The sequence below is a fragment of the Ceratotherium simum genome, chromosome 26, assembly GCF_057802395.1.
Source record: "Ceratotherium simum simum isolate JZ-2026a chromosome 26, ASM5780239v1, whole genome shotgun sequence".
Lineage (NCBI taxonomy): Eukaryota > Metazoa > Chordata > Mammalia > Perissodactyla > Rhinocerotidae > Ceratotherium > Ceratotherium simum.
In genome coordinates, this window is record NC_141925.1 from 37,635,363 (window position 1) to 37,658,615 (window position 23,253).

General features: G+C 44.1%; 1 protein-coding gene across 2 annotated transcripts in view; it reads right to left on the reverse strand.

The window, feature by feature from the left end:
• Window positions 1-23,253, reverse strand: part of BAIAP2L1 (BAR/IMD domain containing adaptor protein 2 like 1) — a 103,450-nt gene that overhangs the window by 1,516 nt on the left and 78,681 nt on the right. Inside the window, exons 7-12 of one of the 2 annotated variants that reach the window (XM_004440850.3) lie at window positions 22,628-22,780; window positions 19,865-20,032; window positions 17,239-17,389; window positions 14,884-15,091; window positions 13,843-13,920; window positions 12,211-12,391 (exon numbers count right to left, since the gene is read on the reverse strand). In XM_004440850.3, the coding sequence (XP_004440907.1) occupies window positions 12,211-12,391; window positions 13,843-13,920; window positions 14,884-15,091; window positions 17,239-17,389; window positions 19,865-20,032; window positions 22,628-22,780 (939 nt within the window). The remainder of the gene's footprint in view (window positions 1-12,210; window positions 12,392-13,842; window positions 13,921-14,883; window positions 15,092-17,238; window positions 17,390-19,864; window positions 20,033-22,627; window positions 22,781-23,253) is intronic. The other variant, XM_087417551.1, reaches the window with a different exon arrangement.

The window sequence follows — 23,253 nt, forward strand, 5'->3', positions numbered from 1 at the left end:
GGTCTCCCAGTGTGGCCAGGGACCAGGTGTGTGTGTATGTCGTCTTTCCCTCATTCCAAGAAGCTTGCTGCAGGCTTTACGAATCTGCTTTAAATCTGCTCTGGCTGTTCTAAGAAGTCACTGGCCTGAGGTTTGGGGCTAATTCTCAGATGGCTGCCCAGGAGAGGGCAGTGTAATGCTGTCTGACCAATGGGCTGCCAGACCAGACCTGACTGTCCTGAAAGTTCCCAGGACTCCCTGTGGTCTCAGGGCGCACAGACCTCTGAAGGCTGACTAGGTGGCTCCTCTCACTTCCCATTGCCAGCCCCAGGGGCTGAAGGCCACGCCTGGAGGTGGAGGCCCAGGCCAGGGCTCCTTTGGGACAGCCGCCACTGGGTGTTGGACGTATAGACTCGCGAGGCAGAAGGCAGGCTGCGGGCACCAAGGCTGACGTCAGACCTGCCCCTGCTGTCTCTGGGCCTCTGGGGACCTCACACCTTGACCTTGAACCCTGGGGCCAGCAGGCCAGCAAGATCATCCTAATGGGGAGCCCCAGCACCAGAAGGCAGTCTCCAGTCAGCCCGGTGCCCAGATTCAGTATCTACTTTTCATTACTTAACGCACAAAGGAGCTGCCCTGCTTGGTACATCCTAATAGGGCTTTAAATGGTTGCAAAATAGTTTCTTCCTACAGGGCATGCTGAGCTTCTTCAGAGTAAGTCATTTCTGGGTAATGTTCATATTACATGATGATTAAGGACTAACTTATGATATATTTTAAAAATACATCAGGATGCCTGTCATGCAGTCCCACTTAGAGTGCCAGTATTAATGTATCACCTAGAGCAGAAGGCCCAGAGTGAGAGCCCCCAGGGCTGGGGAGGCACCAGAGTCCACACTATGAAAAGGCCTCCTGTGGCCCACAGGTTAGGAGGAAGGGCAGCTGAGTCCTCGCAGCCTGGAAAGTGCACTTCCTGCCAAGTCAGACTCCCTGGGCGCGGCCTCCACGGGGCATTGCTTCAGCCCCAGAGGCACACCCAGCCCTGTTCCTCCTCCACACTCACTGGAAACCACCTTCTTTCTGCCTTGCCTTGGGACAAACATTCCACATCTCCCTCCCATCTGTATCCTCAAGTTTGAGGAAAGCTCTCTCTGCATCCTGAACTGGAAACAAGAAACACAACCCCACCTGGGAGTACCCCCAGCTGTCCTCAAGGCAAAAAACCTCAGAGCTTGTTCCCAGAGGGCCTCCCGGGCCCCGACTGATCCAACTGGACTTTAGAACGAGGTTAGCCACGTTTTAACAAGCTGTGTCAGCTGGGTGCTTAGCCCACAACATTTGAGAGAAACAAAAACAGTGGACGAGGTGCATCACAGTCCATCCTTGAAAGTAAAGTGGCAAGAAGTAACCTGTGTTGTGAGGTAGGAGGGCAAAAATAACTCTTAAGAAGACAGCTTGAAGCCATTTAGTATTGGGACAAACTTGGGTCCTGGTGTGCACCTCGCATCCCGGCAAGCCCACTCCCAGTTGGTTCAAGCCATGCACACGGGCACCAAGACTCCTGCCAGGATGCTTAGCGCAGCCCTGTCATAACAGGCCAAACTGCGAACACCCAAATGGACAACAGCCTTCTATCCAGACGGCAGAGCACTACACAGCAACGGAACGCCACAGGAGGACATGCTGCTTGGTTCTGTTCACGTGAGGGCCAGGCCAGACGGGCCATCTCAGTGTGGGAAGTTGGCACAGTCTGGACTGTGAGAAGGGACAGTACGGAGAGGGACTTCTGAGGGGCTGGTAATGTTCTAGTTCTTGGTCTGGTGCTGGTTATACATAGTTATTTTGTACAGCGTCATTGTGCACTTCTCAATATATGGTATTCTTCATTGTTTACTTAAAAAAATAAGACTTTTCCAGAAATGTTTCCCCTTTAACACACCTCCTATTGAGCCCATTGCTATTGTCTCAGCTGACCACCGTACCCAAACCTGCCCCTCTTCTCATGCTCCCTTTCCGCTCAGTGAAGAACATCTTCAGGCCAGAGCGGCACTGCCTTCATTGAACCAGTGAGCCAAGCTGCACATTCTACTCGAAGCATCTTCAGAATCTCCCCACCTCAGACCTTAGCGCACAGCCCCATCCCTCTCACTAGTGGCCACCTCCAAAAGTTCCAACCTGAGCTTGTCCCCCTGCTGTTTCCCTCAGGCTGTGCCTGAGGGTCTCCTTGTCTCTGCACTCCCTGATCCCATCTTTCCCTCCTCCACCATCTGGCAAATGCTGCCTCGTGCTGCAGGATCACCAAGGTCTCTGGAGGCCTTGATCCTCTATGTTCCTAGGCCTAACCTGTCTCGGTAGGGCTCCCACAGGCCTTGCCTCACAGGCCTCAGCAGGCTGTGAACCTCTTGTCTCTCCCCTCAGTACCCGTACAGTGCAGGGCACACGGCATATACTCAGAACACCTCTGTGGAACTAAGCTGCCCAAAGTCCCACAGCCAGTTTGCAGAAAAACTGATCCTTACACGTCATGGGCTTTGCTCTGCCCATGGAACTCAGTACAGTTCCCCATCTTAATGCTTTTCCTCAGACTTTACAATGCATGACTCAGGCACTGGTCCCTCTGGCTGGGCCAGTGCCCGTGGCCTGCAGGTACAGCCTGTTGCATGTTCTGTGTCCCCTCTTGACAGCCAGCATGGTGCTGGTCCAGAGTGTACTCAACAAGACAGGAGATCATCAAGGCATAAAACCAGGCACTGATAGGGGCCCAGGCATGTCATTAGGAGAGTGGAACAGGCTGCCCACGAAACAAGGGCAGTGAAGGCTTTGGGTCTGGACAGCACGACAGCCCACAACCAGCTGAGTGTGGCCAAGCAGGAATAGGCAGAGTGGGGACATCTTGTGACAACCCATCCTATCCCACCTACCAAAACCCCAAAAATCCACGTCCACGTGGAGTGGGCATTTGCTGACTGCCATGAGGTGTCTGCCCCACCTCCCCCTGCTCCCTGCTATACCAGGTTTCTGCTTGGGTGTCCACCACATGCCCATGTTCCTTGAAGGGGACTACTTGGTCCCAGCTTACGGGTGGTCCTGGTCAGGTTAGACCACCCAGCATAGCCCATTACCTTGGCTGCAGGCAGATACTCAGAGATGGGCAAGGGGCCTCTGTGGCCAGTCAGTGTAAGGCAGGGTCCTGCTGAGAATCCAGAGCGGGCAGCCCTTTGCTGTCGGCCTGCGCCTTGCGAAATGGAGCCCGCGCTTTGTGAAATGGAGCCCACGCGCAGAAGGCGAGGCTGGTGATGAGAGAAGGGCCCTGGGGGCATCCTTGGCGCCTCCTCTCTGGACTGCTGCTTCCACAAAACAGAATGTCCCTTCTCGGAAACCAGCTAGAGGTCAGCTCTGTGTTACCTGCAGTATCAGCAGCCTTGACACTTGTTTTAAATGTTAACATCTAATGCCACTCCTCAGCTGTGGGTTGGACTTGTCTCCCAATTCACAACCTCTGATCTAGTTCAACCTTTGTTTTCTTAAAGTGGGAACACCAAAGCCCAGACACAGAAAAGCCAACTGCTCTGGGTGACAGGGCTCTTCTGAAACCAAGGTGCCCACTTTGTGGAGTGGAGAGCAGATGTAAACAAAGCTGCTCGTGGGGCCTGAGCTAAGGTAGCACTTCTGGCTCTTAGAGGTCAGCAAACGTGCTTTGAAACGAAAGTGTGTGTGTTAGAGGGCTTAGTTTTTCAATAGCTTTTAAAAGTCTAGTTATCTGATTATTTAAAGACTCTGCTGCAACTATAGTCGAGAACAGCCTGACCTGACAGGCCTTCCAGCTTCAGTCCCAGCGACCACTCTCCTGAGCTGAGGGAGAAGACTGCATCTCAGATCTGAGGTGCCACATCACAGGGCAGCCACAGGAACTGTCTAGGTTAGTGGGTTTAGAAACATTCTACTCTATGGCGGGTGGTCCCCAGACTTGAACGTTTAGTGTTCTTAAGCCTAAGTATCCGGTGTTGAGACAAAACTCTACGTGTAACTGATAGTAACTGACAGTTTTTTGTAAAAACTAAGTATAACAGTGTTACGGTGCTTTGCCAGCTGCTGTGGATCCCAGTGGTTGGCTGAGATAGAACATACTTTCCCCCAACATCATTAGCTGATTTAAACATTTTAGTTTAGGAAAGATAAATTATCGTCAGTCCAGTTGGGCGGAAGAACCTTTAAGATACAAAATTCCAGAACTGCGTCCCCGGCCCTTGAGAGCTCCCACACAGGCCTGTCATGGTATGTGCTTCTCGACCACTGCTTTCTGGATCAAGTTTTTAAGTGGAACATTCTTCTACTTGTGTGATCCATACTTGACTATCCAATATGGTAGCTACTAGCCATATATGACTATTTACATTAAAATTAAATACAAATTTAAAATTAAAAATTCGATTCCTTAGTTGCACCATCCACTTTCCAAGTGCTCAGCTGTTCCCTATGCCCAGCGGCTGTTGTGCTGGGCAGCACAGTTCCAGAATATTTCTGTCTGATCCTTAAACTCTCTGGTTTCATTTATTGAAGCACTTCTTGTCTTTCCTGGCTCCCTGACACACAGATGATTAGATCCTCTGCCTCCTGCTGCTATTCCAAGAGGCTACCATGACTAGGCAGCCTATTGAAAACAGGCATTTTCACCTGCTCCTGAGGTTATTTCTTTGGAGCAGAACCGGTTCTTCTGTCCTCCGAGCTGCAGCGGGCCTGCTTGTTTCACGGTTGTGTTCTTGGAACTCCTGATTTGACTTGGCAGTGATGAAGTGTACTAGCTTGTCTGATAGAACAGTGTCAGCAGAGGAGGCATATGAGGTGTATATTGGTGACAGAGTTGTGGTTTTTTTCTTTTGCAGTTTGCATAGGATCTTGAAGTATTACTTCAAAAGATGTTCGTGATAAAAATTGAATATAAATCAGTCATTTAACCTCTGCATCTGTGAAGCACCCTGTATCTATTTTTGGGTTATTACCCTCTTCATTCCAAGACTAGATGTACTTTATTGTTTTATAGATAAGGAAAAGTGAACGTCCTGAAGAGGGTGATCAGGGGTGGGAGCCCCTGAAATCATGGCCAGCAGTGCCTTGTTCAGGGAGGCTCTCAAATCTTGTGGCCCTTGCTAATTTCTAAAAGCCAATTAATATTTTCTTGTTATTAACTAATTATTAACTGGTGTTTTCCGTTATCCTCCAGATCAGAAAAACAATATAGCAGCCAGCACACAGATGACAATGGTATTTGTCTTATCAGTAGAGTGTTCTGATGGAGGGACACCGATAAGCTGCTAGTAGACATTTTAGAATTGTGTTTCTCAATCTGCTGTGGGACCTTAGAAAGCTACTGTTATCTTTCTGTTTCCCCTTTTCTCTATCTCACAAGGCCCCACAATCCATTTGCCTCCTGGGATGTTAGAAAGCTGGGCCGATACCCAGGAGACACCGTGAGAATGAGAAGGGCTCGGAGGCGCTGTTCATGGGCGGCACCGTTCTCATCACAGGCCGGCAGCTCATCAGAGCCCAGGCAGCAGCGCTGGAGGCTCGTCCGGCGCTCATAAATGCTTTTAACGTGATGTGAGAAAATGCTAAGATCCCACTGTGTGTGGGCACTGGGGAGAGAGGGTAAAAATACCTATCTATATAGCTAAAATACTTACCTTTAACTATCTCAAAAGAAATATAATGAAATGTTAACAGTAGTTATCTTGGAAGTGAAATTATAGAAAATTAAGATTTTTCTTTTAAATATTTATTCTGTTTTCCAAATTTCCTACCAAAATAAAAATTCTCTGGGTTATTTTTATAAGCAGAAAAAGTGTTATTTTAAAAAGTTTTTAAAATAAGATGTAATGATTAGATCTTTAATTTTTACAAAGGGGCCCTGACTAAACTTGGGCTTTGCTCTTTAGCCAAAACCTGTAGGTGTGACTGCAAGGTAGATTAAAAGGAAACCTCATTTCAGCATCTGTTTAATGTACCCAGCAAATGGCAGCATTTGAGGTGAAAAAAAAAAAATTAAAACATATATTTGTTTACTTAAAGTAGCATGGGATTGATATTTCTGTCTCAAGAGTGGGATAATTTATCAATTTGATTATTTGTAGAATTTTAGACAAAATTTTCATCATAAAGCCATTTCTTTCTATGTTTAATATAGTAGTCAAATCATAAAATATATAAATACCCCCATGAAAGACAACTTTTATCTGTTTTTTATCAAAAGTTGGAAAAGGGGTCTCTCAAATTGTAGGTACTTTAAAAAAACCGTAAGTAACTTCATCTTTAATAAATACAATCATACTTATAGGACCCTAATTATTTTTAATTATTCAGAACCTCCAAAACTGTATTTTTTTCCTAGTAGTTAAATGTGTAACAATTTCAAAAAGAATGTTTTCCTTTTTAATGCTAATATTTTAAAGACGTGGAGCTCAAAATTACCTAAATTATCAAAAAAAAAAGGGCTCCAAAATATGTAAACATGAGTAAACCAGACCTGCTCCCACGCTTAAGACAGAACAGTGGTTTCTCCCATGTAGGCTACACCAGTTATCACTAGCTCTGTCATTTCTTACCTCTTTTAACTCTTGTCGCCCCTTCCCATCTCTATTAAACTGGACTCCTACTGTCCTCTCCCTGGATGACTGCACAGCCTCCCGCCCCATCTCCTGGCTCCAGCGCAGACCCTCAGAGCTGCCTGCAGATACTGCCCAGGAGGATGGAAGAAGGACAACATGCAGCCCAGACGCCCGGTGTGCTTCACTCCCGGCCTGTCTATCCCACCGTTTCTCCAGCTGCTGCCCCAGACCACACCCAGCCATTGCAGTTCCCAGAACGCATGTCTAGAAGGCCTTGTGTTTTGTCAGAGCTCTTCCTTCAGAACTTGGTTCAAATGCTTGCCTCCAAGAGGCCGCCTCTGATGCTTCCCAAGAACCCAAGCCCTTCCCTCCTCCTCTCTCAGCCTTTCACCCCGTGCGCCTTTTTACACAGCCCAATAAACACATCGTCCACTGGACTCAACTCCTAGGTTGGTCTTATTCCTCTTTCTGTCCCAGGGCCTAGCGCAGGACCATAGTAAGCTCGTCAATAAATGCTCAATGGATGAATTCCAATGTGAGGTCTCATCTGATCCATAGATCCCTTCTACACAGCATACCTTCATATGCCATTTGATCGTGTTTAAAAAAGAAGTTTGGTTGGTCACAGTAGTCTGATGCCATAGAAATATTAGTTGCCAAAGTTTAAATGTGACCTCACTGTAGGTATCAACTCTATACCTGTTTGAAGTGCTAAATATGCCTTTTTATGGAAACTGTCCATAAAAAGTTGTCATTCAACTTTCATTATTTTAACACTTGCAAAATCAATGACAACTGAAGTCACCATTGGAACTCATACAAGGAGGGCATTTTCATTAGATATTTGGGGTTTTTAAATGTTATCTGAAACCAAAAATTAAAGGCTACCAAAATGAAAGACTAAAAAAAGCCTTCTAGCCTGCAAGACAGAAATAGGGGGCCTGACCAGGGTATAGTCGTCCCTCAGTATCCACAGGGGATTGGTTCCAGGACCCCTGCAGATACCAAAATCCACGGATACTCAAGTCCCTTAGTCAGCCCTCCATCTGTGGTTCTGCATCCTCGGATTCAATCAACAGAGGATTGTGAACATACTACACGATCCAAGAATGTGGAGGGCCAACTATATCAGGGTAATGCTGGCCTCACAGAATCAGTTAGGAAGTGTTCCCTCCTCTTGGATTTTTTGCAAAAGTTTGAGGAAGATTGGTATTAGTTCTTTAAATGTTTGGTAGAATTCACCAGTGAAGCCATCAGGTCGAGGCTTTGTTGGGAGACTTTAGATTACTGATTTGGTGGAGATGGTATATGGTGGGAGAAGGGCTTCCGGTGTGGAGCTCTGCCTGGAGGCAGCCCTGGGCAGGATGGACTGGGAGCATGCAGGATGTGAGCCAAGAGTGTGAGATGAGGACTCCTGCACCCGGGGTCAAAGTGGGAAGGGCAGTGGCTCCACAAGGGCTTGCCACGGAGGAGGTGGCCACAGAGCACCAGGTCACCCTCCTGCAGCAGCCCCACTCTAGCCCTTGAGAGAAAGTTGTGAGCTTAAAGCTCCGCTGCTCATGGAAGCGGGAGCGAATAAAAAAGTGGGGCACTCTTTGCAACCTTCAGTTTACTAGGCAGTCTCAGCACTTTTCAAGGCAGCCTCCATACCATGACCGTCTGTTACCATCCAGCCAACAAAGAGGTTAAAATATAAAGTTAGATCTCATTTAAACTGCCAAATGCTAAATAATGAATATCATTATTGACAATATTGATATTTAAAAACAAGATTTTTCAATTTATCCAATTCATTGTAGTAAGAATAGCATCAATGCTTTCTTCATCCAGCTTTATCCACATGGTAAAAATACTGAAAATTGAAATGTTATTTTCTAAAATCAGTGACTCTCTGTACTCTCTGGGTAAAATGTCAGTGTTTTCATTTATAATTCCAGTGCTAACTATGATTTTTGGGCAAGATTCTTTTACCTTAAAAGGCATTATACAACCTTAATACAGTAATGGAGCTAGGCAGTCATTATCAATGGCTGCTAATATCACACAATGAGAGACACCAGACGTGTGCCTCCAGATGGACTAGCCACGGCCACTGATGAAATGCTCTAGCAAAAACAAGAAAGGCAAACAAACAAAACAATGATACAGACTGACCGAGGCTGGAAATGAGAAAGGGGAATGCAGAAAGGGACGCCATGTGGATGTAATCAGCAAAATCCAGACTGAGGACACCCAGGACCAGTAACCTGGTTCTTCTCCAGATAAATTACAACGAGGAGAGGCAGGGGAGACCTGCAGATACAAAAAGTCTCGTCATGAGACTTAGTGACCAATTACAATGTATGGTGCTGACCTGGATCCAGATCCAAACTACACTGTCAAGAAATTTTTAATGAAACAATCAGAAATTTGAAGTGACCAGTTTATGCTATTCAGGAGTTATTGTCAATTGTGAAATACATAATAATTATATTGTGGCCATATTAAAAAAAAAAGGACATTTAAGGTATTTACAGATGAAATGATGTAAGTCTGGCATTAGCTTTAAATTGATTTGGGAGTGGTTGGGGGAAAGATGAAACGAGATTGGTAAATGAATTGATAATTTGATAATTGTTAAAGCTGGCAGTGGGGGGACTGGGTCATTAGATTATTCTGTCTTCTTTTATGTATGTTTGAATTTTTCTATAAGAAAAAGTTGAAAATTAAACAAAAATAGGAGGAGGCACTATAAACTGACAGGTCACAACTGGAACAATGTACCTTGTGTGCCTAGATCCTGTTTTGTGACATGCAGTTGTAAGTTTTTTTTCAGCAAAAGGATTTTTTATGCTTTTAGAAACTCCTTAAGATCATTTCCAAATAGTCCGAATATTGTTTTTAAATGTACTAGGGCCTTTAAAAAATTGCATTTGATAACCTTGCCCTTCCAAGCAATTTCTCCAGTTTTTGACATCTACCCCCCTGCTGACAAAACTGAAAGCCTCCATTTTCAACAGCCTCGTGTCATTCTTTTGAAAATAATTTTTGGAGTTAGACAGTCAGTGATTTGGAATGATAAAGGTGCAAACAATATATCATGCAGCATGCTTATCTAAGAAGAGAAGCCAGACAAAGACATTTTTGAATAAGATTTCAAAACCTTGCATTTCTTGGACCAAAACATGCCGTTGCAGCCTATGATGAGGCAGGCATGTTTGAACACACCTTCAGGCTCACACTAAAACACAGGGCCCATTTCATGAAATCCAGAGACTTTGCCCATGCAGCATTCACAGCTGAACAAAGGCCACCAGTAGTGGTGACGGTGGGGGCAGAGCTGTGGAGCCACACATTCCATGAGAAGCAGGGAGATGGCTTCCACATGCACTACAGAAAGGACCACACAATAACAGAGAGAGAATTAAAAAATAAAGAGTAAAAGTGGCGCGGGCTTATTGCACCAACTGTGCATGGACTACCAATAGTGCCCTGAGGATGTTTCTGGGAGGAAGGTGGTAGCAGCACAGGCTGGCAGGCTTTGGTGCCGCCTGGCCCTTCTGCAGCCTTGGGCACGAAGCTCAGCTGCACAGCCCGCAAAACTCCAACCCACTCTCTGACCCTCACCTCCTAGGCTCCTCCCCATTCTCTGAACTCTGGCAACTCTGGCCTTGCGGGGACTGCCAAAGCCACCTGCCAGCTCCTTCCCCACTCTCCTTCATCCCATTCATGTCCCTGCTTGCTTCCTTGCCCAGCTTGGATTCTAGGGTCTGGAACACCACAATCTCACCCTGACAAACACCCATAACTCCCTCCTCCTCTCCCAGCACCACCAGCCTGGTAACGCCCAACTATTTAATTACTTCTTGTCTGAACTGGAGCAGTTGTATTTTGCTGAAAAACAACCATATTGACTGGTTTCATTTTAAATCATGACCCCAAATTGTAAAATAGGCATTCGGCATTACCCTGTATTCCTACTACTCTTCTACAGCATGCTCCCATTCTCACTCTTCAAAACACCTATTTTACAGATTCTCTTTTTTCAGACTTGCTCACCACCACTTTGCCCATCCCCGCCTGCTGCTGATCTTACCTCACCACTGAGAAAATAGGCATCGTCAAACACGAACTCCCTAGTCTGCCTGCCCGGCTGCACCTATGCCCATGCCCTTGGCCTTCTCACTTGCTACAGTGGACCTGTGTCCCTGCTCCTGGCCAGGGCTGGCTCCTCCACATGTGCACATCTTGCCTTCTCAATCTTTTCCCTTTTCTCCATCTTTTCCTCCTCCTCTACTGTCACATAGAGAATACTGTAATACAATCTATACTGGAAAAAAAGATAAGGAGAATAAGAACCCCATCTCGACTCTCTGTCATCTTGGAATCATCGCCTTTGTTCTCTGTTCCTTGAGAATGTCAAGCATGCGCCCGCCTCAGGGGTTTTAAACTTTCTGCTCCTTCTGTCTTGGAAGCTCCTCCCCTTGACCCCTGCACAGTGGGCTCCTTGCCATTCAGGTCTCAGCTTAGATGTCACCTCCTCAGAGAAGCCATCTGCTGTAGATACTGTCATGTGCCACCCAGATCCCCTTCAGGACTGAGGGACTGATTCCGGGCTGCAGGGAGTGCTGCTGGCAGATGGTCCTCAGTTGTCAGTACCCTTCAGGAATCGCCCTGCCTAAAGATCTCGCCCCCTGGATGATAGCTTATAAAGACCCGGCTTCTTCGTCCCAAATCCAGACAGTTCCAAAGGCTGTCTCAGCTATGGAGCTCTTGATGGGAGTGGAGGAGGCACCACAGTCCAGCTTCTCCCTCTTCCCAGTGCTGCTCCCTTCCTTTCACTTCCATAGGTGTGAATCCCAGGTGCTCCCTAATAAGCACCCTGCATGCTAATCTCAGACTCTCTTTCCCAGCAAACACAACCTGTGCCAGCCATTTAGGTTGTCCACCCCTCTATCACCTCACCTTATCTTAATTCTCTGCATAGTTCCCATCATCGATATTTTTGTTTATTTTTTATTGTCTGCTTCCTATTACTAGAACATAAGTTCCAACAGAGCCAGGAACTGGTCTTGTTCATCTTTATATCTCTAGAGCCTACACCAGGGCCTGGCACTCAGCAGACACAGCTGGTGAAGGAACGAATGGAGTGACTCTCAGAGCCTGCGTCCTCTACTGTCTTTCTTACAGGGTGGTGAGGAGTAATGATAACGTACATAATGTCGGCATAGCACCCGGTACAAAACTTTCTGAAGATGTAAAGATTAAATTACCACTTTTCACCTTAAGCCTTCCTTCAGAAAACAGTATGAAAATTGAAGAAAATGCAGGAAAAGGTGATTAAATGACTAAAGGATGCAGCCATGACTAAAGGCAAAGAGAGATTAAGACTTGATACAATCTGGCAAACTATGAGATTTACGTGTGTAAATTCTCATTTACAGATAAAATAAAAACAAAAGGAGGACTGAAGTTAAGGAAATTGAAAGGCTGTACGACAGAGAAGGGAATCTAGAGGAGCCAGGAGAAAGAGCTGCCCCCGCCCAAGGGACACCACCTTTCCTACTGCAGCGGGAATAACAACCCACACCTCCAGATATCGCCGGTCAGGATTTGGGTACACAGGACATTATGCTGCAGCTCTACTCACAGGAGATGTGGTTTCGGGTTTAGACACTGGTGCTTTAAAGGTGGAAGTATTTTTAGAAACATCTACGTTCTTATCTGCAGCCGCTCCCGTGGACAAACATTCCAAGTAATCAGGTGGGGGGATGACAACACTGCTTTTCTCAGATAAGTCCACCGTGCTGACGCTTCTTACTGGTGCTGGGCTAACAACCAAAAATCAGAGAATACAAGTTAGACAAGATCCTGCCATCTGAATCCCAAACATCCTCAAGATCCTATGGCCAGAACCACAATAGATTAATAATCAAAAAGGATGAGGGAGAAGATTACAGCACACACACACTTTATATATATAAAACACTAATGTTTTTACTGGTTTATAACTGTACACTCAAAAGAAATTCTTTAAAAGACATGACAAAAGAAAAGGAGAGGAAAACTAGCTTAAGTAGGGGCTGGCTCTTGATTAAGATCAATAAGAAAATGAGGACTACAGCAAAAGCCTTGGCAAAAGCATTGAGCACTTCATATTAAAAAAAACCCAAAAAACCTCAGAATTTTAACATCCTAAAAATGGTACTTAATTTTATTTCTTGGCCCAGTGGCAGTTTAGCTATTCTGCTAGGGATGAAGATACACAGATGACACTGAGCAAGTATAATGGAAGGAGTTGGGGGGCATCAAGTGTGGTTCAAAGGTCTGCCGGGACAGCTGGATGGGTCAGGAGGGGTTCTTTGAGATGGGAAACACTGAGCATGAGGTGGTTCAGGGTAAAGATGATGAAGTCAGTTTGGGTATGTCATTCTGAGGACCTATGGGATAGCCAACCAGAAGTGCCTAAAACACATATAAATATTTACGTCTGGGCCCGGGAAAGATCTTCCTGAATTCTAGTCTTGGCTCCACCACTTATAGCTGTGTGTCCTCGAGCAAGTTATTAAACCTTTTTGTGCCTCAGTTTCCTCAATTTCAAAGTGGGGACCTACCTCATAAGGTTGTTGTGAGAATTAAATGAGCTAATCAATGTAAGGCACTTTGGACAGTTTGTAAGTGATGATGATGATGATGATGATGATCATCATCATCATCATCTAGATCGGAACACAGATTTTGGGGTTGTCAGTATGGAGGTACTAACTGAAGCCCAACAGTGTAATTCAAGCCATGGGAGTAGACAAGATGGCCCAGGAAGTACAGAAAAGGAAAAAGGACTGAGGACAGATCCTGAGGAACTCCTATGTTTAAGCAGTGGGCAGAAGAGAGGCCTGAAAGGGATGGCTGGTGAGGTGCAAGGAAAATAAACAGAGTGCAAGGTCAAGAAACCAAGGCAGGAGAACATTTCAGAAAATGTATTCACCAATGTTAAACGCTGCTAAGTGGGTGGTGGGGGATGGTGAGAGTGGTTCCAGAGGGCTGACAGACCAGGGCAAAAAGCAGGGTCTAGGGGTGTCTCTTCACGGCAGACAGTCAGTAAAGCCCATAGACAAGAGAAATCACAAAAGAAACAACCATGGAGTAGCAATTTCCCTTTCTTACTATTCCACATGATCTGAGGTTTCCACATATCCAGATGTAATTTTGATACACCTGAAAACATTAGGCCCAAAGGCAAGTTTTCTGTCACGGGGAAATCTGAGCCACAGTCAAGTCCTACCTTGGCGTAGGCACATTCACTGTCTCCTTTGCATTTTCTTCCAGCAACTTTGTATATGATGATGGGAACCAACCTCTCCTACAGGTGAAGAATGAGGAAAAAAGACCTGTTTCTGGTATCAGCAGTAGACAAGTGAACAATAAACTAAGGAGTGACTCAATGACAACTCAGAGGCAGACTATCCATTTCACCATATTACACAACACATATTTTATTTACAGCATTAATTTGATTTGGATTCCCCTTTTGTCTTTTTTTCCATATTGGTTTAATTTAATAGCTGAATAATCTAACACAGAAAACTGATTTAACCTACTTATAGTAAGGCTTGTACACATACTCATGGTTGAAATGGTGATGCTGGCATTTAAACTATTTACGTGCTAAATCTTTTTTTTTTTTTTTTGTGAGGAAGATCAGCCCTGAACTAACATCCGTGCTAATCCTCCTCTTTTTGCTGAGGAAGACCGGCCCTGAGCTAACATCTATCACCAATCCTCCTCATTTTTCTCCCCAAAGCCCCAGTAGATAGTTGTACGTCGTAGTTGCACATCCTTCTAGTTGCTGTATGTGGGACGCGGCCTCAGCATGGCCGGAGAAGCGGTGCGTCAGTGCGCGCCCGGGATCCAAACCCAGGCCGCCAGTAGCAGAGCGCGTGCACTTAACCGCTAAGCCACGGGGCCGGCCCTACGTGCTAAATCTTAAAGTATATCCTATATGCACAATATCCTTGAGAAATCCGAAATCACATTTAAAAAAAAGAAAAAAAGACTATTTACACCTACTTTCAGAGGTGACTTCATCTGATCTAATAATCTATTCATGCATTAAATTTATCTATATATGCACATACATACAGAAAATAGCCTGGAACAGAATAACTCCAGTTAGCTAAACTAGAACTATAATTAAATTATGAACTTTGGCTGAAATGCTAATATGTCCACAAAGACAACTTGCTGCTAAAGGGAGAGACAGCAGCTCTTTTCAGCGCTGGGCCGTTACAACTCCTATATGAACGGCATCCACTCTGGGACTTACACTTTGGTGTTGTCATGTTCCCCATAAAGCCAGCCGTCTTTCTCCTCAGAGATGAGCAGTGTGATGACATCTCCTTGTGCGAAGCTAAGTAAGGTCTTGTTAGTGCCAGCGGTATGTGGAAAAATAGTTTTTACTTTCTGCTTTTTCATCATGTTCAGTCCAGTTGCAACAGAAACTGATCGTGGTAAACTGGGATCATCTGAAGAATCTGTTAAAAATGAACGTAGCAGTGATGGCTTTTCAAAGAACGATAATCAGGCAAGTTCAAATGAGCAAACCCCAGAAAACCACCCATTCCCATCTTGCCAGCACACTCATTCTACTGAAACTCCAATCATGTTATATTTCCACACCTTTATCTTTGCCTAGATGGACAGAGACTGCATGAAACAGAGGCAGACCCATGGCCCAAGGTCTCTCAGGGGAGGATCCCTGTGGCTAAAGGCCCCCTTCTAGACCGAGGATAAAGCAGTGTACGCCAAGCTTCACCTGTGCTCCCGCACTCTGATTCAATCAGGACAGCTCTCTCAGAGAGGCAAACTGCGCCACCACCAAGTGGTCTGATGCCTTTCCTTTCCCTGTTCTCCCAATATGAATCACAAAGGCAGTGTGAGGCATTAACTCAAACCCAACTGCCCACGACCTGGGCCTCAAAGAACAGGAGAGAACTGGAAAGGTGACATTCTTGCCACCCTGGCTGCTCAACCTTTCATCCATGAACATGGTAAGGATATGGTGAGGATGAGTGCGTTTATTGAGCCCTCCCTGAGGGCCAGTCCATGCTCTCCATGCTTCACAGCTTCTGAGGAGGGCGCTGTTATCATCCACAGTGACTTGCCTGGAATCACAGCTAGCACGTGGCAGAACCAGGAACCAGATGCAGGCGTCCTGGCTTCACAGCCTGTATTGCACTATGAGAAGCACCTCGCTGCGCATTTTATGTCTCAATTCAAATGCAGGCTATTTATCACTCCAAAAAAAAAAACTGGAATGAAGACTTTTTTTTCTTTTTAGATATTTTTTTCCACTCAAATTTTGCTAGCTTAGTATTTATTTTAAAATAATGCAAGATCTCTTTCTGCTTTATTCTCGCAAATTCTGACTAATTTATGAACTATAAACTTTGCTATCTCCTTAACACTCTACTCTCTAATTACCTCAGTAGTATTGAATCCACCAGCAATTTTCATTTAGCTTTTACCAACAAAAATCAAAGAATCATCTGAATGACTGGGTTGCACACAGCAGTATATATTTTAACTTTATATTATATAAAACGTATAGTCCTTCCTTCAAAGGCAAATGACTACAGCCTATTATCTTCCCAATTGCCATTCTGCAAGTCTCATCTCTTCCCCAACAGCTGCAAATGCTATGGACTCTCTCCAGCACACAGCTCGATTGCCATGACTTTCATACCGAAGGGGCCTGTGAGACACCCCACACAGAGACAGGGGTCAGGCACCACAGTATTCTCGAGAGTCCTGGGTGCCAAAGACTCTGAGTAGGCAGAGTGGGGCCTAACCAAAACCTCCTGAAATGTCTGCAAACAATAACCGGTCCCAATGTATTGAAATAAAATCAATAGAGTTAAGAAATTCAAGCAGTTAGAACTTAAGTCTCCAGAAAGCAAGAAGAGCTCTGTTGGCGATGATGAGAAACACTGACTATAATTCAAACTAAGCCTACTGGTAGGATTAATAACCACAATTTTACCATGTGAACTTTTAGTTTGTTTTATTGAAAAAAATTTTATTACAATTGCCACCAAATATGGAACACAGTGTGAGGATCTGTACAGTATATCCCATTTATTTTTATTTTTTTTGTGAGGAAGATCAGCCCTGTGCTAACATCTGCCAATCCTCCTCTTTTTTTTTTTTTCCCCTGAGGAAGACTGGCCCTGGGCTAACATCCGTGCCCACCTTCCTCCACTTTATATGGGACGCTGCCACAGCATGGCTTGCCAAGCAGTGCGTTGGTGTGCGCCCGGGATCCGAACTGGCAAACCCTGGGCCACCGCAGCGGAGCGCGTGCACTTAACCGCTTGTGCCACCAGGCCGGCCCCTCCATTTATTTTCAAATATAACACCTTTCAATAGTACGTTTGCTCTATGTAGACATTAATCAGTATATAGAATTAGTATGTATCAAAGAAATGTGTCACTTATAAAATGTCTTATGGTCTTATAATAAACCCAGACCCTTATTTGCTCTGAAGTGTATGTTCCTCCAAGCCAGTGTTGACGTGTGCTACCACATTTGTTTACTTCTACCTCATGATACATTTATCCAAAATATTTAGTTAAAAAATTTAAAAAGGTATTTTAAAAGAAATCAAACTAAATATCTTACCTGTTGAATTATTTATCCTTTCTGAATTCTGTGCAACTGTTGCTGGGTTATTAAACATATCAATCAAAGGACTGGTATATGCTTTGCCTGAAGGAGCTGGTGGGGGCATCTTTGGCGAATATTTAGAAAGGGTATCATAATCTTTCCCAACCTGTGAAAAATTCTTTATTAGTTTAATATTAGTATAACACAGCAAAGGAATTATAGATTCCTAGGCTTATAAATTCCACTTTCTTCCCAAAGTTCTCTTAGTTGTAGGGCAATGCCCCATTCTGAATTATTTCAAGAATATTGCATTCTTTTTTTCATATTTGTCTTCATTTTTTTTAAAGCAGTTACTCCCCCTTTTCCCCCAACCCCTGGCAACCACTGATCTCCTTTCTGTCTCTGTAGATTTCAGGCTCCCTCTTAAGTGCTACTTGGCTATAGGATTCTACCTTTAAAAAATTTTTTCCACAGAATTTTGAGTGCATTGCTCCATTAATTTCTAACATCTCGTTTTGCTAACAAGAAATCTGGTATCAACAGAATTCTTTTTTCTTTGTAAGTAATCTACTTTTTCCCTCCCTGGAGGTTTTCAGAATTTCTCTTTATCCCTATGGTTCTGCAGTCTGTCGAGGTTTTGGTCTTATCCATTCATCCAGGATCACACTGGCTGCCGTGTTCAAGACCAGGCGGAAGATGACTGCAGTAATCCCTGCAGGGCCCACAGTCAGGGCAGTGGAGGGGTGAGAAGTGGCTGGACTTGGGACATGCTTTGAAGGTGGAAACAATAGCTATGCCCATGGACTGACTGTGGCACGAGAGAGAAAGAGAGGAGTTAATGTTTTGCGTCTGAGCTACGGGAAGGATAAAGTTGCCATTTACTGGATGGGGAAGACTATGAGAAGCAGGTTTAGAGTGAAAAAATCAGTTATTTGGTTTTGGACAAGTTAAATTTGAGATCCCCATTAAACATCGGGGTGGCGATGTTGAGTAGGCAGCTGGATATATCTCTCATGTCTCAAACTGTCTAACATTATGTTTATCTTCTTTCTTTTTTTAAAAAATCCTCTGTTTTTGCACTGTTTTGGGAGAGTTCTTTGGCTCAATTTTCCAAGCAGTTCCATTCTGCTAATGAGCTCATCTATTGTTCTTGTATTGTGGATTTTTTGTTTTGTTTTGAGGGTGGAGGGGGAAATGAAAAACAAAAACTTGTATTTTAGAAAAATTTCAAACAGGTACAAAAGTAGAAAGAACAGCACAATAAAATCTCCATGTACCCAACACCTAGCTTCAACAATAATCAATTCACGACCTATCTTGTTTCAGGTATGCTCCATCCATTTTCCCCCATGCCTGGATTATTCTGAAGCAAATCCCAGACATATCATTTTAACTATAAATAATAATCCAATTTTAAATTTCCAAGATCTCTAGTTGATTCTTCTCTGTGGATGTAATATCCTTTCATCTCTTTCTAAGGATTTCTTCTCTGCTCTATTGGCTCTGTCGCCTTCCAACACTGGTCATTCCAGTTTTTTACTTAAGCGTGTCTTTTTATGATATTGGTTTTCCTCACCTGTTTAGTGATTGCTGGTTGTCTGTCCATCTTTGTATTGTATGGCAGTCCCTATCCTTTTCTACTGTACACAATAGTCTGTATTTTGCCTGTTCTCATTGTCACAGACTAAGATGGTGATGTGCAGGAGAGGCAAGACACCCTTCCAGGCGTGTGCCCTCCCTCTTCAGTCCAAACGTGCTGTTTTGGCTAGCAGACAAAAGCCCCTGCTGCCCGTTGTTCAGCACGAGTGGAACAAGGGGAAGGGACTGACCAGCCTAGATGGTCTGAATCAGTCCCCCAACCAGCTACGTATGGAAATGTCCCAGGTTCTCTCCCACTTCTTGTATCCAGTGGCTCTGAGCTTGCTGCTCCACCCTCTGCAGAAATCTTGCCCTGCACGTCCTTGGGGCTGAGGTTTACTTCTATTTTGATTCTCCATAGACTGATCTTTCAGAGACTCTTTCAGTGTTTCTGGTCCATTGACAGCACCTTCTCTTATTTTCCCCCAGTATTATGGATCTCTTCTGTAGGTTGTTGGCTGGTCTTTAATATCTTGGCTGTCATTTCAGAGGGTTTTAGATGGAGAGGTAGGGTGGACTCATGTGTTCAGACTACCTGCTGGATCCAAGTCTCCACATGTGTTTGTGAAAATAAAGCCCAGGTTCAAAGAACAGCAAACTACAATGCTCGAATTCATTACCTTGAATACTCTGGTGACTGTTTTTTTCTGAAGTGCTTTATATTGTGATGAATGGTATCAGAGTTTTGTTAATGTATTTTCTAAGACACCTATACTTCCTTCACTGGGAATAAATGTATAAAGTTGGAATCATTAAAATTAAAACAGTAACAATAAAATTTCCAAAACAAAGATAAAAGGCTAAACATAGTATAAAACATTTGCACAGCTAATCCTGAATCAGAAGGTAAGGGATGCAAGTGAGAAGAGGTAGGCCCTAGAAGTAATAGAGGAGGACCTGAGATTTCCACTGACAAAGGCGGCCTTGGTCCTTTGTGCAAATTTGGCCCAAATCATAGTAGTAAATCCACAACTGAAATGTCGAAGAGATACCCAGTTCCTACCACGTTGCGTCTCTCGATCATTGGTGAAGGCTGAGGCGTTCCGGATATTGGGGTAGAGATTGGGGTCTTTATTTCTTCTATCATATTCATGATTTTCTCTGGTACTTTGGTGGCATCACCACAGGTTTCCTGCCACCTAGGCAGTTTGGAATTAAGCAATTCTGCAGACTATAAATCCAAAAGAAACAGAACTGAAGACAAACGTGTATTGTTCAAAGAGCTAACAAAAATTACATCAAATAGTATCACTGATAGCATATTACTGGCTAACCACCAGAAGTGTGGGAGCTTTACATTAAATTCAGCAAGTAGTTTAAAAGCGTCTGGTTTTTTTTTTTTTTTTTTGGTGAGGAAGATTAGCCCTGAGCTGACATCTGTTGCCAATCTTCTTCTTTCTGCTGAGGAAGATTGGCCCTGGGCTACCATCTGTGCCCATCTTCCTCTACTTTATACGTGGGAAGCCTGCCACAGCATGGCTTGATTAGCAGTGCATAGATCCATGCCTGGGATCCAAACCTGCGAACCCCGGGCTGCGGAAGTGGAGCGCACGAGCTTAACCACTACATCACCAGGCCAGCACCCAAAGCATCTGCTTTTTGAGCATCTGCTGTGTGTTATTTGCTGAGAAGGATTTAGGCTCTTGTTCTTCAGGAATTTACCCTCTCCTTCAATGTGACTACAGAGTTTAAGACTAATACAAGGATTGTAAATGATTAAAGCATAAGTTCAAAAACTAAAAGGGAAGAGTTGAGCAACCTGGTTTAATCCCCATTGTTTTCCCAGTGGCCTCAGAAATGCCAATCACTGCTTTCTTCCTCCCACTCTTTCTACAAGAAGCACCTCCAACACAGGTACTAGGACTCTTTGACCCCAGGGGAACCGAATTTACACGTTAGAGGAGTGAATCAGATCTGTCCTGAGAAGTTCATCTATGAGACAGAGGGACTGGAGGCAGAGAATGGTGGGCTCTTCGGAGTCAGGGACGGTGCAGAGGGGACACCGTGGCCATGGGCTGACTGGGGCTCTGGAGCAAGCAGACTATGGGGCTTTGCAGAGAAGCTGGACTGCAGAGCAGAGAGAAACAGAATGACAGAGATGAGACCCCACAGCCCCAGAGGCAGAGGCATCTGTCCCTGGCTCCCACAAGCCTGGCTCTGCTTCTTACTACTGGACTCCTCCCTGAAGCCTTTCAGTGAACCCCTTTTTCCAGAGCAGGAATCTGGTTGGAAAAGGGAAGTAGTGGACCTTTCTTGAAGCTATTTTCATAGTAACCACCCCCCCCCTTTTTTTTTTTTTTTTTACCTAGACTCTATGTTCATCAGGACTGGGCTAAGGGTGTTGTAAATCCCAAGGAAGGGGAAAGCCCTTCCCCCAAACCACCAGTGTCCCCTGCCTGTAACCCTGACACACCAATTGCCTGGGCATGTTTCATCCAAGGAGCCACTGAAAGGACTGGGATGCTTTAGCTGGGATAAGGGAAGGCACAAAAGTGGTTTTCAGAGAGTTGAAGAGACTTTTGGTATAGAAAGAAGTAGATTTGGTTTATGCTAAAAAGCATAACTGGGACCCAAGGTTAAGTGTAAGAAAGACTCTGCCAACAACTAGAGCTCTCTGGAAATAGGTCAGGTTGCCTCATGATACAGCAAGTACCTCATTGCTGGCAGGGTGTCACCATAGGAAGAGAGCTTCAAGGTCACTTCTGTCTCTCTCCAGCCTATGACTCTGCCCCAGCAGGATGCCCTCACCATGAAAATGGACACTGCTGAAACTAGTAGAGATACACTGTTGACAAAAGTGACCATCTAATACAGCAATTCTTTCCTTTCTTATAACAACTGTAGATCTTAGGTAATAGACTTGGTAGCTGAATATTCCTTAAAGTTGCAAACCTTTATAGAACATGTAACATATGACATATGCATACATACAAGGCCAAGTTTTTTTTTTTCCCTGAAAAAAAGAGGAAGTTGCCTTATATTTACACTCTTACAAAGCTTCTATCATAGAGCACTCTCTAAATTCCTTTATTATGAACAACAATGAATATTTGACTTCAATTAGTGCTAGTTTTGGATGCTTACATAGGCCCAACAGAATTCATAATTAAAAAAAAAAGAGGAAAGGAAATTTAACACATGTTTTGTAATGATTCCTGGAGGTATAACCTCACAACTGCATGTGCTGGAAGGAAGGCAGTAAAGTCAATCATTCAGTTGATGAGATCATGAAGAAACACCTTGAAGAGGAAGGAAAAGGTAACCACAACCAAGTGTCCTGATGCTGTGAATGGGGTCTGTGGCCAGGGATAGAATTTCCAGTGACATCACTATACATGGACCCCCACGGTGAATATCTCAAACCACCCAGGTAGGGTGGATCCAGGGCCCACTGGGACTCACCCCCTGTCTCTGGTGAAGATACTGATGCTGAGGATGCATCAGAAAGAGTCTGAGAAAAGCTGATTTATAGGTGAGAGAAGGAAATAAGTGCCATTTCTCAATTATTAAGAATTAGTTTATGAAAGATTTTAAATATGGATGTATGACTAAATTAATATTACAAGCAGACATTTGACCATTTCATCTAAATTTCTAAAAGTTTACATATTCAAATTGGCCAAAAACTATCTTTGGAATCTTCTCATTGGCAAAATAAGCCCATTGCTTTATATTGGGGCACGTATGGAAGGTAAAGCAGTTCAAGAGCATTTAAATATGAAATAAAATTATTAATACATGCAACACAATTTGCCGTCACACCTACCTGTAAATGATAATGATGTATGTGATTTGCAAAGCTACAGTGTTTGTCAACCAGAAAGCAGAAGCGCCTTTTCTCTTCAAGTAGAGCTTCTTTGCAACCATCCGCAATAAATTTTTGGATTTCATTTTGGCGAGAAGTAACAGTTTCTACATACTAGGAAAATAAATAATAATTATACAATCAAATAGCTACACAGCCTGACATTTATCTTCTGCCATCTTTATACTTGGTTTATTTTGATAATGGAGTAAATACTAAATGCAGATAAACATTAGACAACATAACAAAGTTGTAACCTGACCGGAGCAGATATCATCATTCTCATTAAGATCCCTGACTCATGTGTAGAGAAGCTGCCAAAAGCCTTACATTCCACTGGGCAATTTGCACAAAATATTACTTTGTACTCCAGGGATATGATTGTGTTCTATTGGAAAATCAAGGGCTTTGGAAACAGAAAGTTCAAGTTCAAACCCCAGTTCTAAGTGTCAACCATGTGACTTAACCTAAGCCTCATTTTCCCCATCTGTAAAATGGGGATAGTAATGCTAATCATGGAGACTCCCTTACCCTCCCTGAGTCTGGAGAAAATGCCAATCTTTTTAGGAGGCCGCAGACTAATTATT